Source organism: Bos indicus, chromosome 3 (genome assembly GCF_029378745.1).
Source record: "Bos indicus isolate NIAB-ARS_2022 breed Sahiwal x Tharparkar chromosome 3, NIAB-ARS_B.indTharparkar_mat_pri_1.0, whole genome shotgun sequence".
NCBI classification, from domain to species: Eukaryota; Metazoa; Chordata; class Mammalia; order Artiodactyla; family Bovidae; genus Bos; species Bos indicus.
The window spans coordinates 14,675,925-14,691,263 of record NC_091762.1 but is presented as its reverse complement, the minus strand read 5'-3'; the positions used below and the strand labels follow the sequence as shown (position 1 = coordinate 14,691,263).

General features: G+C 49.3%; 2 protein-coding genes across 3 annotated transcripts; one reads left to right on the top strand and one right to left on the bottom strand.

Moving 5' to 3' along the window:
• Positions 1 to 1,643: 1,643 nt before the first annotated feature.
• On the top strand, positions 1,644 to 7,719 carry TMEM79 (transmembrane protein 79). The gene is made up of 4 exons (XM_019953240.2): positions 1,644 to 1,766; positions 2,562 to 3,364; positions 3,621 to 3,834; positions 6,737 to 7,719. Exons 2-4 carry the CDS (start codon positions 2,605 to 2,607, stop codon positions 6,948 to 6,950), a joined length of 1,188 nt encoding a protein of 395 aa, XP_019808799.2. The 5' UTR covers positions 1,644 to 1,766; positions 2,562 to 2,604; the 3' UTR covers positions 6,951 to 7,719.
• GLMP (glycosylated lysosomal membrane protein) lies at positions 6,252 to 10,885 on the bottom strand. Of its 2 annotated transcripts, XM_019953230.2 has the most exons (6): positions 10,728 to 10,884; positions 10,018 to 10,275; positions 9,612 to 9,812; positions 9,269 to 9,487; positions 8,609 to 8,865; positions 6,252 to 8,494 (listed from the first exon to the last, which is right to left on the bottom strand). In XM_019953230.2, exons 1-6 carry the CDS (start codon positions 10,839 to 10,841, stop codon positions 8,329 to 8,331), a joined length of 1,215 nt encoding a protein of 404 aa, XP_019808789.2. In that variant the 5' UTR covers positions 10,842 to 10,884; the 3' UTR covers positions 6,252 to 8,328. The 2 variants fall into 2 exon arrangements, with proteins under 2 accessions (XP_019808789.2, XP_019808792.2); XM_019953233.2 differs by lacking the exon at positions 10,018 to 10,275 and having other exon boundaries at positions 10,728 to 10,885.
• Positions 10,886 to 15,339: the final 4,454 nt, after the last annotated feature.

Here is a 15,339-nt window from a genome sequence, read left to right as displayed (position 1 = left end):
AGCGGCTGCAGGTGGCGGGCCAGTGGCCTGCTGCTACCAAATCTCGCGAAACTCTTTTTCCCTCCCAGGAAGTTGCCAGAACTAACTCTGGGCAGCTTCGCCTCTTTTCGGCTTCGGTGAGCCCTTGCGAAAAACTTTATTGACACAGCCTCCCGACAACCAGACAACAAGCAGTGGCCTCTGCGGTGAGGGTGCTGAGGCTAAGCTGGATCTGGGCAGATGGGCTCACAGCTAGGAGCATGACTTTGCTTTGACCGACAGTGGTCATTTGGCCCATCCGTTTGAGCCGAGCCTCTTTCAGATTACTGGATAGATTGATTCAAATTCTCCCTTTTTCCCTATTAAACAAAAAACGTGTATGTGAAAAATTTCTTGGACAGTCAAGCATGACATAAGAGAAAGGCCATCCAATACAGAACTTCTGTACCTGGGCCCTTCAGTTCCCCTACCCCAACTCAAAGATTTCCATTTGCTGTTAATCTCCAACCAGCCCAGCAAACATTTATTGAACCCCTGCCGTCTTCCAGCCACAGTTCTGGGTTCTGGAGACGCAGGCATGAGCAACTCAGACACTGCCCCTCCCCCCATAAAGCTCAAATGACTTTAGGGGAAAAGATCCACAGGAATGAGAAGCAACATTGTTGCTTATGTTTGCATGTGCCTTATATTTCTGCCCGCCTGGTCTTTCCATGGGAAAGATCACCTTGGATTCCTATTGCTTTCTTAATCTTGCTGCTGCTGCTGCTAAGTCGCTTCAGTCGTGTCCAACTCTGTGCGACCCCATAGATGGCAGCCCACCAGGCTCCGCAGTCCCTGGGATTCTCCAGGCAAGAACACTGGAGTGGGTTGCCATTTCCTTCTCGAATGCATTAAAGTGAAAAGTGAAAGTGAAGTCGCTCAGTCCTATCTGACTCTTCAAGACCCCATGGACTGTAGCCTACCAGGCTCCTCCGTCCACGGGATTTTCCAGGCAAGAGTACTGGAGTGGGTTGCCATTGCCTTCTCTGTTCTTAACCTTAAACCTAACCTAAAAAGCAAAGTGTTCAGTGGACCCATGTACACGCTGTAGTGGGAACATAAATTCCCTTTTTGGACATCAGCTGACCTTTCTGTCCTGAAACAACCTGTCTTTCCCACTCATTGGCCCTTCACTTGCTGTTCCTCTGTCTGGAACACTTATTCTCCAGATTTCCCATCAGGTCACAGCTCAACGATCACTTTGGCAAAGAGGTGTCTCCCTATTGATATTGTCATGTTGGTTTAGTTGCTGGGCTTCTTGATTATCTGTTACCCCAATAGAGCCAGGTTTTAAGCACAGAGACTTTGCCTGTCATCTTGTTCTTTCCTGTGTCTGTCCCTAGAATAGTGCCTAACTAATAATAGGTGCCCAGTAAATACTGAATGAATAAGGGTAGTAATTCTACTTCTTTTGGGGTATCCCAATCTATTTCAAGAGTCCTTTGATGCAGAAACCCACTCTGCCCCCTTTGCTTTCCTGTGCTGGGAGTTCCTACACATCCCATGTTCCCAGAACACACACCTCTAGGCTCAGAAAGCATGACATCCTCCTTTAATGCCTTTTTTGTCGGCAGATTCAGCAGGGCGGGGCCTTCCCCTTTAAACTGGGCCCCACCTGCTCTGGTCAGACAGGTTTGGAGACACAGGTAAAGGGAGGGAGACCGAAAGGAATACTTGCAGAGCCAGCAGAAGAGCTGGGCAGCTCCTTCCTGGACGCTGGGGACCCTCTACCTCTCTCCAGATGGAAAGTAAGAGGGTGTCATGGGTCCACACAGTAGGGGGTAGGAGGTCCTTGGGGAGGTAAAGAGAGGGAAATCAGCCCCATCCAGAAGCAGTGAGATGGAGGACAGCAGGGAGGGGACAAAGATCAGAGAGGAGGCATGGGAAACAACCTTCATTAGACTTAGAGGTCAGAATGGATCCACCCGGGCCCTCCAGAGACGTAGGGGGTGGGTTACTGAGAAGTTTGGAAACAGACCAAGTATCCAGATTGGAGACAAAAGACCAGGGTGCACTGCCACTGCCAGCTCCTTGGGACAGATCTCTTGGTAAATCATGGGTGTCAGCTGCCAGGAAAGTTCCAGCTGGGGATCTGCATGGGAAGGGGAGGTGTGGAGGAGAAGGGGCAGCTTCTCTGTTCACAAGCTCCTTCATGGGAAGAAAGCCCTTGGCAAAATTCTAAATATCTCCCTTTCCTCCTATTCCTGTGTTAGGGTGGCCATGACCCCAGGGGTTTTGGTGGAGTGGGTAGAAGGCGTGGGTAGAGGCTGGCTGAGGCCATAGCTGCCGGGGCCTGTGCCCCCTGACTCACCCTCTCCTGCTGAATAGCATTTGATGTCGAAAGGGTGCCTCCATTTCAGCTGCTCACTTCTCTCCTGCCTCCCACTGTTTGAACACCTTCCTCCAGATCAGGTTCTCTCTAAGATCCCAGAAGGGGCTAAAGCCTGTGAGGCCAGCTGCCCTGGAGAGTTGCAGTTCTATCAACCCCTCCTAAGGGCCAGAGGATGGCAGCTTCTGACAGAACTTCATTCTGCTCCCTCCAGGGTGACATGACTTTGTGATAGACTTCAGAAGTCAGGTCCCAGGATGACAGAACCCGAGACCCTGGCCCTGCTGGAAGTGAAGGGGCCTGAGACCCTGGAGAAGAGCCCACCCCAGGCCTTGGTCCCCAATGGCCGGAAGCTGGAAGGGGAAGATGAGGTTGAGTCCCTTGGAGCTGAGTCCTCTAGAGTGGGGTCTTCAGCTGAGTCTCCCACAGCCAGAGAGGGGACCGAGGATGGTCTAGACAGCACAGTAAGTGAGGCTGCCACTTTGCCTTGGGGAACTGGCCCCCAGCCCAGTGCCCCGTTCCCAGATCCCCCGGGCTGGAGGAACATTGAGCCTGAGCCCCCCGAGTCAGAGCCACCCACCAAACTAGAGGAGTTGCCTGAAGATGAAGCCAGCTTGCTGCCCGAGAAGGCAGCCCGGGCCTTCGTGCCCATCGACCTACAGTGCATTGAGCGGCGGCCCCAGGAGGACCTCGTTGTGTGCTGTGAGGCCAGTGAGGGCGAGCACCGCCGGACCTTCCTGCCTCCCCGGGCCACCCACCCTGAGCCCCCGGAGTGCAAGTGGGCCGAAGCAGTGGTGAAGCCGCCTGGCCACTCCTGTGGGGGCTGTGGGGGCTGTGGAGGCCGAGAGGCGCTGAGGGCCGTGGCCTCAGTGGGAGCCGCCCTCATCCTCTTCCCCTGCCTGCTCTACGGGGCGTACGCCTTCCTGCCCTTCGATGCCCCACGCCTGCCAACCATGAGTTCCCGCCTCATCTACACCTTGCGCTGTGGGGTCTTTGCCACCTTCCCCATTGTACTGGGTGAGCCTGGGCCCTGTGGGTAGGGAGGGGGCATCTGGGAGTTGGGCTGGAGGGTAGGGCCTGCCTGACTTGGAGAGCAGGAAAGTTTCCATCACTAGACCTGGACCCTCAGAGCCTCCCACACCCTGTCACCCTGTGTGCCCACCTCCACTCAGGACCACCTCAGCCCCACCCAGGGTGCAGAGCCCATGCCCATGCTACAAACTCTGCCGCCTGCTTCCTCACCTGATCCTGTGTGTTCTCCAACCCCACCCAGGGATCCTGGTGTACGGGCTGAGCCTGCTGTGCTTTTCTGCCCTTCGGCCCTTTGGGGAGCCACGGCGGGAGGTGGAGATCCACCGGCGATATGTGGCCCAGTCGGTCCAGCTCTTCATCCTCTACTTCTTCAACCTGGCCGTGCTTTCCACCTACCTGCCTCAAGATGCCCTCAAACTGCTCCCTCTACTCACTGGTCTCTTTGCCATCTCCCGGTGAGCTGGGGCTGGGGGTGGGGCACAAGGGGAAGTAGTGGTGCTTAAGGGACCTGGGCATCCGAATGTCTGGAGAGCCGGGGAGATTCTGGATTCTGAATCAGCCCAAATGTGCACCCTGGAAAGTTGAGTCCACTTTTTGCCTTGCACTTTACCTCACCTGGCAGCTCCTATGTCTTTCGTAAGACACATATATCAACCTAGAACGGGAAGGGAAGGGCTTTCGGGTGTCACCTAGACCAACTTCCCACCCATTGCAACCACTCCTCTATGACACTCTGGTCGGGTGGCCATTGGCTGAACATTGGTTGAACATCCCCTGTGACCAAATGCTTTGTTCTTTGTAAGGCAGTCTTATTTATCAAAAGTCCTAGTTTTTATAAAGTTCTCTTTTATATTGTTCTGAAAACTTCTGCCCTGATTCTAACCTCTGGAATTTTCTAGTCAATTCAGATCTTTGACAATAGCTCTCAATTCTGACTCCCAACAGTCTACTCTCCCAGTGCTTACTTTGCTAAATGGTCCTGGTCCCTTCTCTAGCCTGTCTCTTTCCATCTAGGCAGGAAATTCTGCTTGTCAAATGGGAGGGGGTGGGGGCTGGTCATGGGATTGTCCTGTTCATCCAACCTGAGGGCACATAGGTCTCATAGCAGCCTCATTACTCTTTCATTTAGAATTTGAAGATCCTTAGGGGTATTTTCATGTAAACTATGTTAACCCAGAAAGGTACCCTTGAATTTCTGAAGTCTTTCAGAAAGGCAGATCTTTCCATTTCTTCCCCCTAATACATTTCCTTTTGTTATTTTCTTTTTAAAAATATTTTATCATATTTATTTACTTATGGCTGTGCTGGGTCTTTGTTTCTGAGCAAGGGCTTTCTCTAGCTGCAGCGTGTGGGCTTGTTTCGGAGCACAGGCTCAAAGCACGCGAGCTTCAGTGGTTGCAGCATTCGGGCTCAGCGACTGGGGCTCGCAGGCTCCAGGGCCGGGGCTCAGTAGTTGTGGCACAGGGGCTTAGGGGTCCCACAGCATGTAGGACCATGCTTCAGCATCCTGGAGCAGGGATCGAACCTGTGTCCCCTGCATTGGCAGGTGGGTCCTTAAACCACCAGACCACTAGGGAAGTCCTGTTATTTTCCATACAGGATTCCAGGTGGCTTTAACTGCTAAAGCATTCTTCCTATTAAGCTAACATCTGTCTTCCTGTCCCTTCTAAGTGTAGTCTAATGGTCATCTGTCCTGCCAGTCTCCTGACCGTCATGCAGCCGTGCGTGCTCTTCCAGAAGATGTTTTCCAAGATAAATATGTTCCTGCTCATGTAACTCAACCTCCCATCTCCTTCTCAGGGAACACTGATCTCAGATAAGAAGTTGGTTTAATTTGGTTTAAGCAGCAAGAATCATCAGGGAGCTAAAGGACCAGCGGTTGTCTGGTCCATCTTACCCATTTTACAGAGAGAAAATGACTATGAGAGGAAGTAACTACAGATTGGGGGAGAAGAGTTGCATAGGTCTGTCAGCAGCAGAGGCAGGACTAGAACCCCAGTCCCTTCCCTCTCTCATCCAGGGTCCTTCTTTATGGGCAAGTTACTGGCAGCATGTACTCTTCCCTCTATTACAGGTAAAAATATAGGGGCATCTCAATTTTGTAATAGATGGTCCTTCGTAAGTTAAGAGGAAACCGCTGCCCTCCTCCCACTGAGGGGTGTGTATTTTTGAATGGATCTTCCAAAAGGGGAAATTTAGTTGTGCCTGATTCATCCCTCTGGGCTTCAAGCTCTCTTGAAGCTGGCTTCCTTAGTCTCTTCTTTCCCTCAGCCCCTCTAAAATGGCAGGAGAGAGGCTGATGAACAGGCATGGGTTCAAATCATGGTTTTACTGTTTCCCCAATATGTGACATTGGACCCGTCTTAACCTTTTGGAATCTTAGTTTCTCCATCTATAAAAGGGGAAATAAACACAATGGAATGTACTGTAGCTGCGAAATAATGAAGCTCTTTATATACTGATACGACACAATTGCTTCTCAGGTGGGTCAGTGGTAAAGAATCCACCTGCCAATGCAGGAGATGTGGGTTCAGTCCCTGGGTTGGAAAGATCCCCTGGAGTAGGAAATGGCAACCCACTCCAATATTCTTACCTGGAAAGTTCCATGTACAGAGGAGGAGCCTGGTGGGCTACAGCCCATGGAGTCTCAAGGAGTCGGACACAACTGAGCAATGGATCACACACACACACAATGACATAATCTCCAAGATGCATTAAATGGGGGGAAAAAGTCAATGTGCAGAATAGTCTCTATAGTATGCTCAGTTCAGTTCAGTTCAGTCACTCAGTCATGTCCGACTCTGTGACCCCAGTGGAATAGTATGCTCCCAAACCTCAAAAAAAAAAAAAAAAAAAAAAAAGAGGCAGGGGAGGAAAACATAAATTTTCTTGCTTATATACACAGAAAACTTCACGAAGTACAAGAAACCATAATAACAGATGATGTCTGGGGTGGGAGTAGAATAGAGGTGAGGAGGTGAAGGAAGAGAACAGAGTATCTGGGAATCAGTAAAGGAAAACGTTTTACTATATTCACTGGTGCCTTTGAATTTTGAACCGTGTAAATGTATATTGCCTACTCAAAACTTTTTAATTCAAATTTGAGAAGTATACAAAGAGGGAGGTGAATAATATACACACTTCATAGAGATGTGAGGTCTAAATTAAATAGTGCCCCTAAAGTCATTAGTACCATGCCTGGCACATATGTCAGTGCATGAACACTGGTTGTTTTTAGAGGTATCAGTTGTGCCAACCAACCCCCATCTGCCTCCCTCTCTTTCCACTCTCCGTATCATCAACCTGTTCGCTGATGCACTTCCCTCAAGGAAAGCCTGACCTTTTCTCGCCTCCCAGGCTCATATACTGGCTGACCTTCGCTGTGGGCCGCTCCTTCCGAGGCTTTGGCTACGGCCTGACGTTCCTGCCTCTGCTGTCCATGCTGCTGTGGAACTTCTACTACATGTTCGTGGTGGAGCCCGAACGCATGCTCACTGCCTCCGAGAGCCGCCTGGACTACCCTGACCACGCCCGCTCTGCCTCAGACTACAGGCCCCGCTCCCGGGGCTGAGCTGCCCCACCCGCTTTGTCCCTGGGTGGGATGAACCTACCTACTGCCCCGACAGGGGTGCCATCCAATCAGAGTGTGGGGTGCTCCCCTTCATCTTAGGAGCCTGGGACAAGTATGTGGGAGGGACTTAAACAGTCTTTCAGGGAAAGAGGTGGACAGCCATGTTCCTGTCCCATGCTGAGGACACGGGAGCAGGGGCAGAGGCGTGGTTCCTTTCTTAGCAGCCTCTGACTGCTGCCACCAGGGCCCAGAGACTGGACTCTGCTCCCCACTCTGCAGCCTCCTGCCTGAGGCAGCCGGCAGGGCATAGCCAAAACTCTGACCGTTTCTGTGCTGGGTGTCTAAGCAGAGGGCTTCCAAGAGACTGGAAACATTGCCTATGCCTTAGGTGAAGGCTGGGCATCAGATCCAATAGGACTTTCCTGTTTGGTGAAAACCCTTCTGGGGACCTGGGTTCAGGACCGTCCATGACTGGCCTTCATAGGCCCTTTAGCCTCAGCCAAGTCAGTTGCAGCTGCTCCAGCCCAGAGTGGCTGACTCCTCTCTTCCAACCCTTTAGGTCCCTGTAACTTTGCACCTCCAAAGTGCCCAGTCATCTCTCTCCTGTGGGAAGAGGAGCAGACAGGGAAACCTGCTTCCTAAGAGGTGTGTGTGTGTGTGTGTATGTGCGTGCATGCCCACACGTGTGGTGGCTGGGAGTGGTTGGAAGGCATGGTGGTTGATGTTAACCCCGTCTGAATGTGTATATAATAATAAACGATTAATACCACAGACTTTCTTGGCTCTTCTGTCGGGTTTGCCCCTCAACCTCAAGTGTCCCTTCCTTGTTTGATTCAAACTGCACCAGAAATCTCCCAGCTCTACATATTGAAGAGTGGCTGGCAGGAGCCTGGTCCCATGGCAAGGGAGAGAACTAGGCCTGATGAGGAAATGAGGCTTCAAAAAGAACTTGCCTTCTACGCCCCTCCTCCAGCCCTCTCATTCCCTGGAACCAGGTCCAAACCTGCCCAACAACGCATCACATTGAGAGACAAGCCCTGTGGGAAAAAAACTAGTCTATTTCATGCCTTCCAGGGCACCAAACAGTCAGAAGGCCTCTCTCATTTAGGCCTGTGAGTCCCATTCAAGGGAAATGGGATGGTGGAGCAACGGGGAGGCCACACGGAGGGGACCCTCCCTCTAGCAATCATTCTGTGTCTGGTCCCTCCTCAGAGTTGGAAGGAAGCCCCACCTGGGTCCCCCAGGAAGTTGAGGCTGATCTGAGGTTCTACCAAAAAGGAAGATACGGAAGAGGAGGAGCTGGCTGGGAATACTGACCCTCAAACCTGCAGACCAGCAAGGCAGGTCCAGTAATGTCCTTTCCTGTAGAGAGCAGGCCTCAATTTATGGACTGGTATTCAGAGTCCCGCTTGCGGCCCAGCAGCAGAAACAGGCCTCCTGCCAGCAGCATGAGTGCTGGAGCACCTAGGGCCACTGCCATGATGCCTAGGACTAGTGGGGACAAGGCATCCACTGGAGGGGTGCCCACACCCAGGAGCACGGACCTAGAGCAAGCAGAGTGAGAAAGAGAGGGAGTCAGGCTTAGGAGGGAAGGCCGAGAGGCCTAGCCTTCCTCCACTGCAACCTCCCAAACCCACGGCCCAGGCCTTGACTCTCACCAGCTGAGGTAGTGTTGGTCCCAGTAGCCAGGGCCTGTGGAAGCCCCAAATGTCAGATTGAAGGCACAGGAGTGGTCCTGGGTCTTAAAGAAGGCTCGGACAATGGGTGACTGGGGGAGAAGGTATGCCAAGGTGGGCTGAAGCGGGGAAGATTGGCAGGGCATGGCTGAGTCCCGGCTGCCCCGCTTCTGGGAGAAAGCCACTGGTCGCCACTGCATGAAGCCTGATGGGAGGGAGCCCCATAGCAGCTGGTCCAGCTGAGGAGAAACGCAAACACACAGGTTGAGGAAGACAAAAGATGCTTGGCCCTTCTGTTCCCCTGCCCTTTCACAGCCTCCCTCTGTCATGAGCGGTCCTGAATCCTAGGCCTGGTTCTAGAACTCGCAGCTGGGTGGCACGGAGTCCTTTCCCAGTCTCAACACTCAGCAAGCCTGCACCAGCTCCCCACTCTGGGACCCCAGGCCCTTGCACATCCCACCAGTCAGAGCAAGAGTCACACTGTACCGCCTTTCCTCTGGGCTAAATGCATTAGCATAGCATTCAGCACTTAAAGGAACTGAATGAAGTATTGCTAAATAGTAAATTGTTGAATGATTCTGAGGTCCTGATAGAGTCCCCCTTCACACGCCCACCTGTCTGCTTTTCTGCTGGAAGCCTCACCTGGAACACAGCAGGGGCATACTCGTCATCGATGGAGTGCTGCTCCTGCATTGAGGGGCAGCCAGGACCCTGGCCCAAGGTGGCTACCTCCAGCCCAAACAGGGAGCGGTTTCCCCGGGGACAGGCCCCAACCAGGGCCACCTCTAGCTGGCAGGTGTCCGCCGAGTGCAGGAGGCGAGGGGGTTGGGCTGGTCGGCCAGATGTGGAGAAGGCCTGGACCTAAGATGGAAGAGGCATGGGAGAGGTGGGAAGCAGGTGTATGCATATGTTTGAAGGTGACCCCTATCATTAACTCCCACCCTCATAAACCAGCCTTTCGAGTTCAAATTCCCTATATCCTTACCCTGAAGGCCAGGCTGCCATTGGTAAAAGCCCCAGTGGGGTCGCGAATGGGATGGCCTCGAAATGTGGCGCTGAGGGTGGCAGGATCCAGTGAGTCAGTGATGTTGTTCCAGGAGAAATTGGCCAAGGTGTACGGGGGATATGATTTTCCCAGAGGCCTTGAGGCCGCATCAGACATGTTGGTGCTGTCAAACTCAAACAGCTGTGGGGGGAGAGGGGAAGGGGTGGGGAGGGACAAGGTTTGCCCGAGTCCACCTTTCTCCTGAATCACGACCCCGCACTCACTGGCCCCACCCCAGGCTCTCACACACGACTCTACTTCACCTACTCCCAGTCTTCAATTTCTCCCTCTAGAATGAACCCTCTCCTCTGCACTCTTCCCCTCGGATCTCCCCCAACCTCCTCACCCTGGTAAAGACAAGGGCAGAAGAAAATTGGATGCTCTCCTCAGGGAGCACCATCAGGCCCCCGTCAGGATCAGAGGAGAGCAGGAGGCTCCAGTTGACACTCAGGGTGCTGTTGGGGGTGTTGGTGGCCACCAACAGCACTGCTGGGGGACCCAGGCTGCTCCACACATAGTGCAGCGTGGAATTGGTGCCCACTGCCCGAATGTGAAGCAGGTTCTGGGAAAAGTCCAGCCTGTTAGAGATGACCTTCAGAGACACCTGGAACAAGGAGTAGAAGCTGGTCAGGGGAACAGGGTCAGGGAGAGACACAGGACAAAGATGTCTGGGGATGAGAGGGGGCTTGCAAAATGATGGGGAAAGAGTGCAAGAGGAATGTTTGTGGGAGCTAAGAGAACCTCACTGTCAAGGGCAGACATGGGTTGGAGGAGAGGCAGGGAGAGCCCAAACTGCCCTAACCCTGGTGGAGAGATCAGGGCACACAGCTGAGAGGAAGGAAAAAATCCAATACTTGCTTGGACCTGGCTGACTCAGGGCTAAGTCAGGGTCCAGATTCTACCACATCCGTCCTACTCCATAATCCTGTACCGTGACCCACGGCTGCCCCGACTCGTCAATGCAAGCACCTTTCATCCCCACCCTTCCGTTGTCCTAGATTCCAACCACCCTTCAAGGCAGCATATGCTGAAACACCTATTGCTGTAGCCCCTCACCTGGCGGGTCTCCTCCCCTAGCAGGCCAAGTGGAGCTGCCATCAGTAGACTCAGGAGCACGGGGCTGAGGGCACAGAACCCCCAACCCCGGCTAGGCTTTTCATAGCCGCTCATGTGGTCCCAACTTCAGAGGGCGGAAGAGACGCTGGAGTCATGTGACTCACAGATTCAGCTGATCTCTTAAAAGGGCGGGGCCGTCACAACAGTTCTTAAAGAGTCCGCCTCCCTTCCGTATTTGAATTAAGAATGGAATCAGAAAGGTTAGGAGTTTGTCATCCCCAACTGAGCTAGCAAGCGAGCTATCTCAGACTCGATTTGCAGACACACTCCTAACCTCTCCTACCCAACTGGTTCCACTAAAGTTACCTACAAGGGGGCATGATATCTGGATTCAAACATCCAAATGGAATCTACAGAACGACTGTGGCAGGGAAGGCGCAGAGAATTTGAAAGAATTCGGTGAGGGAATAGCACACCTCAGAGGGTTCTTTCTGTCAATTATTAGTAATTATTGAGCCCCTGGCTATGCAGGTTCTTGTCTTGGAAGAGAGCTCACAATTTTACTGTGGAGAAAAGAAACCTCAGAAAACAAGACATGAAAGTGATACATAATTGTCATAGAACTGAATATATAACTCAGTGCATGCCTGGCTGAATGAATGCACTTCTGGTTTTTGTTCCTTAATCCTAGTCATTTTAGCTAAAAAAAATGCATATGGTACAGTATTTATAAAGTACCAGAAGATATCAGCAACCTGGGTCCTTCCTTGAGACAACCATTATTACCAGTTTCTTATGTGTCCTTCCTAAAATATTCTATGCGTGCTCATGTTTATGTATTCTTTTTTTGGCCACACCACATGGCATGTGGGATCTCAGTTCCCCAACTAGGGATTGAATCCATGCCCTGCAGTGGAAGCAGTCTTAACCACTGGACTGCATATATACATACATACTTAATAATACTATATACATATATGTGTGTAATAGGATACCATGGAATCCACTGTCTAGAAATTTTTTTCACATATATTGAGGACTATTCTGTATCTCTCCAGTCTTTCATTGCAGGGGGGATATTCCACGGATATACTTAGAACCTTGATAGTATCCAACATTTTGCTACAGGCAAAAAACACTGAAAAGAATATCCCTGTATGATCAGCATTTCATATATTTGTAACCAAATCTTTAAGATTAATACTCAGCAGAATTGCCTCAAGTTGCCTTCTATGAAGTTCAATTGATAACACCATGTTTGAGGGCCCATTTCCCCCACACTCTGACGAGTGCTTACCAAACAATTTGTATTTCCCGATGAATAAAATCAAACACTTCTCCACGTTTTATTAGTCATTTATTTTTGCTTCCCTGGAGCTATTTATACCTTTTGCCTATTTTTCTGAGTCCCTATCACTCATTCATTTATTGCCACACAGCACAAGATCTTAAGTTCCCTGACCCATGATGGAACCTGTACCTTTGGCAGTGAAAGCATGGAGTCCCAAGGAGTGCCAGGGAATTCCCCTGATATGTAAGCATATAGTTTAAAATGTACTTGTGGCTGTGCTGGGCCTTTGTTGCTGTGTGTGGGCTTCAAGAGTTGTGGTGCTCAGGCTTGGTTGCCCCAAGACATGTGGAATGTTCCCAGACCAGGGAACTCATGTCTCCTGCACTGGCAGGCAAATTATTAACCACTGGACCATCAGGGAAATCCTGATGAACGTATTTTTAAATCTCATGTTTTTTTTCTAGTGCTCTTATATTTAAATCTTTCAGTTGCCAGAAACTAATTTTGCTGTAAGAAACAAAGAAAGGATCCAATTTCATTTTTTCCCCTCTGATGGCTAGTCTAGGATAAACTCAAGTTTCCTGAAAATTTTCATTTTTTTTCTGACCATGCTACCCAAAGCAATCTATTTAGATTTAATGTGATCCTTATCAAATTACCCATGACATTTCTCACAGGAACTAGAACAAACTCTAAAATTTATATGGAACCATAAAAGACCCAGACCTGCCAAAGCAATCCTTAGGGAAAAGAACAAAGCAGGAGGCATAACCCTCCCAGACATCAGACAACACTACGAAGCTACAGTAATCAAAACAGCTTGATGCCGGCACAAAGACAGACATATGAATCAATGGAACAAAACAGAGTCCAGAAGTAAACACATAACACCTATGGACAACTCATCTTTGACAAAGAAACAAGAATATAGAATGAAGGAAAGTATCTTCAGCAAGCTGTGTTGGAAAAGCTGGACAGTCTCACGTAAATCAAAGAAGGAAGAACACACCTCACACCATACACAAAGTGAAAGTCACTCAGTCGTGTCTGACTCTTTGAGAGCCCATGGACAATACAATCCACGGAATTCTCCAGGCCAGAATACTGGAGTAGCCTTTCCCTTCTCTAGGGGATCTTCCAACCCAGGGACTGAACCCAGGTCTCCCGCATGGCAGGCAGATTCTTTACCAGCTGAGCCACAAAAAGAACTCAAATGGCTTACAAACATATGTATGTGAAAATCACTTAGTCCTGTCTGACTTTCTGTGACCCCAAGGACTGTACTAGGGCTTCTCCGTCCATGGAATTTTCCAGGCAAAAATACTGCAGTGGGTTGCCATTTCCTTCTCCAGGGGATCTCCCCAACCCAGCGATTGAACCCAGGTCTCCTGCATTGCAGGCAGACTCTTTACCATCTGAGTCACTAGGGAGGTGACAATTTTAAGACATCATAAATCTCCTAAAAGAGAACACATGCAAAACATTCTGACACAAATCATACGGATGGTTTCTTAGGGTAGTCTCCCAAGACAACAGAAATAAAAGCAAAAATAAACAAATGGGACCTAATCAAACTTACAAGCTTCTATACAGCAAAGAAAACCAGAAACAAAACTAAAAGACAACCTATGTACTGGAAGATATTTGCAAATGATGTGACTGACAAGGGATTAATTTCCGAAATATACAAACAGGTAATACAATTCCACTGCAAGAAAAACACAACCCAACTGAAACATGGGCAGAATACCTAAACAGACGTGTCTCCAAAGAAAACATACAAATGGCCAATAGGCAGATGAAAAGATGCTCATCACACTGTTAAAGAAATGCAAATCAAAACTAGATTAAATCAACTATACTCCAATAAAAATTATAGACTATGAGCTTATATATATACACACACACACCAGTCACCATGGCCATGTCACACCAAAAATGTCTACAAAGGGACTTCCCTGGTGTGGTCCAGTGGTTAAGAATCTGTGCTTCCACTGCAGAGGGTGTGGACATGATCCCTGGCCAGAGAGGCTAGGACCTGCATGCTGTGTTGCACATCCAAAAAAGAAAAAGAAAAAATCCCAAAATGACACAAATGAACATACTCGTGAAACAGAAACAGACTCACAGACATACAGAACAGACTTAGGGTTGTTAGGGATGGACAGCAGGATCGGCTGTTTGGGACTAGTAATATGCACACTATTACACGTAGAATGCATGGACAAAGTCCTGCTGTACAGCACAGGGAGCTACATTCTCTATCCTGTGATAAACCAGAACAGAAAAGAACATGAAAAAGAATATATGTCAATATAAGTCACTCTGCTGTACAATAGAAATTAACACTGTACATCACCTATACTTCAGTAAGATTTAAAAACCTTTCCTTGAGAAAAAAATAGTTGCACCTCTCAAGGGTCACCTCTAGGCTTGGCATGTGAGGATACACGCAAGTGTCTTGGCTGAGTACATAGTGTTTAACAGGATTCAAGGCTCTCCCCACCCCCAAAACACTGCTTTATGAGGGGGCAGGTGCAGAATAGAATTTAGTTGAATCCAGGAATTTGCCAGAGAATCATGACAGAGTCAAGGTGGCAGCAAAAACTGTGTTCATGGAATCACTTTAGAGCCTATGCAGGCAACAACTGTTTGGGTAATGACTTAAAGGCTTGGAAAATCACAAAGTGGCTCTGAAAGCTCTGATGAAGGATAGAGATTGATCTAACATTCCAGGAGGAATTTCCATAGGTTAGACTACTATGTACAATTATCCATGTATTTAACCACTAGAGGTAAAACCAGAATGGACCTAGAAAACTGTAAAGAACAAATGGGAGGCAATTCCTCCCACCATCTCTTCAAGATCTTTGAGAATTAACTCATTATCTTTGTCTGAAAACTCTTGAGGGAATTAATACTTCATGTAGAGGCAGGGATTTCAGCAAAAGGTAGGTAGGCTTGTTTCAGAGCCTCTCATAGAAAAGGAAAAGCTGAAAACTTTAGACCGGGTTAAACAGCAAGTTAAATACCAGGTGTGATGAGAGCAGATCTCCAAAGACCCTTTTCAGGCACACCTCTGTTCAGTCATCATTGCTAGTTGTAAATGCAACTTTAGAGCCAGACCATCTACACAGGAATTCTAGGCCTGCTACTTATCATTTTTGTGACCCTTGGACAAACTACTTTATGGTTTGGATTCCTAATAAAACAGGGTTATTACCCATCTTTCAGGGTCCTTTTAAGGACTGGCCAATATATGCAAAGTGACCAAAACACAGCCATTATACAATAAGCACTATGTGCTAGCCATTATCATGC

Bases quoted from the DNA above. Each gene is read 5' to 3' on its own strand.
- TMEM79 (XM_019953240.2), top strand. From the start codon at position 2,605: ATGACAGAACCCGAGACCCTGGCCCTGCTGGAAGTGAAGGGGCCTGAG. The intron at 3,365-3,620 runs GTGAGCCTGGGC...AACCCCACCCAG, and splicing joins CACCTTCCCCATTGTACTGG to GGATCCTGGTGTACGGGCTG. The intron at 3,835-6,736 runs GTGAGCTGGGGC...CTCGCCTCCCAG, and splicing joins GGTCTCTTTGCCATCTCCCG to GCTCATATACTGGCTGACCT.
- GLMP (XM_019953230.2), bottom strand. From the start codon at position 10,841: ATGAGCGGCTATGAAAAGCCTAGCCGGGGTTGGGGGTTCTGTGCCCTC. The intron at 9,813-10,017 runs GTGAGGAGGTTG...CTCCCCCCACAG, and splicing joins CTGCCCTTGTCTTTACCAGG to CTGTTTGAGTTTGACAGCAC. The intron at 8,866-9,268 runs GTGAGGCTTCCA...GTTTCTCCTCAG, and splicing joins ATGCCCCTGCTGTGTTCCAG to CTGGACCAGCTGCTATGGGG.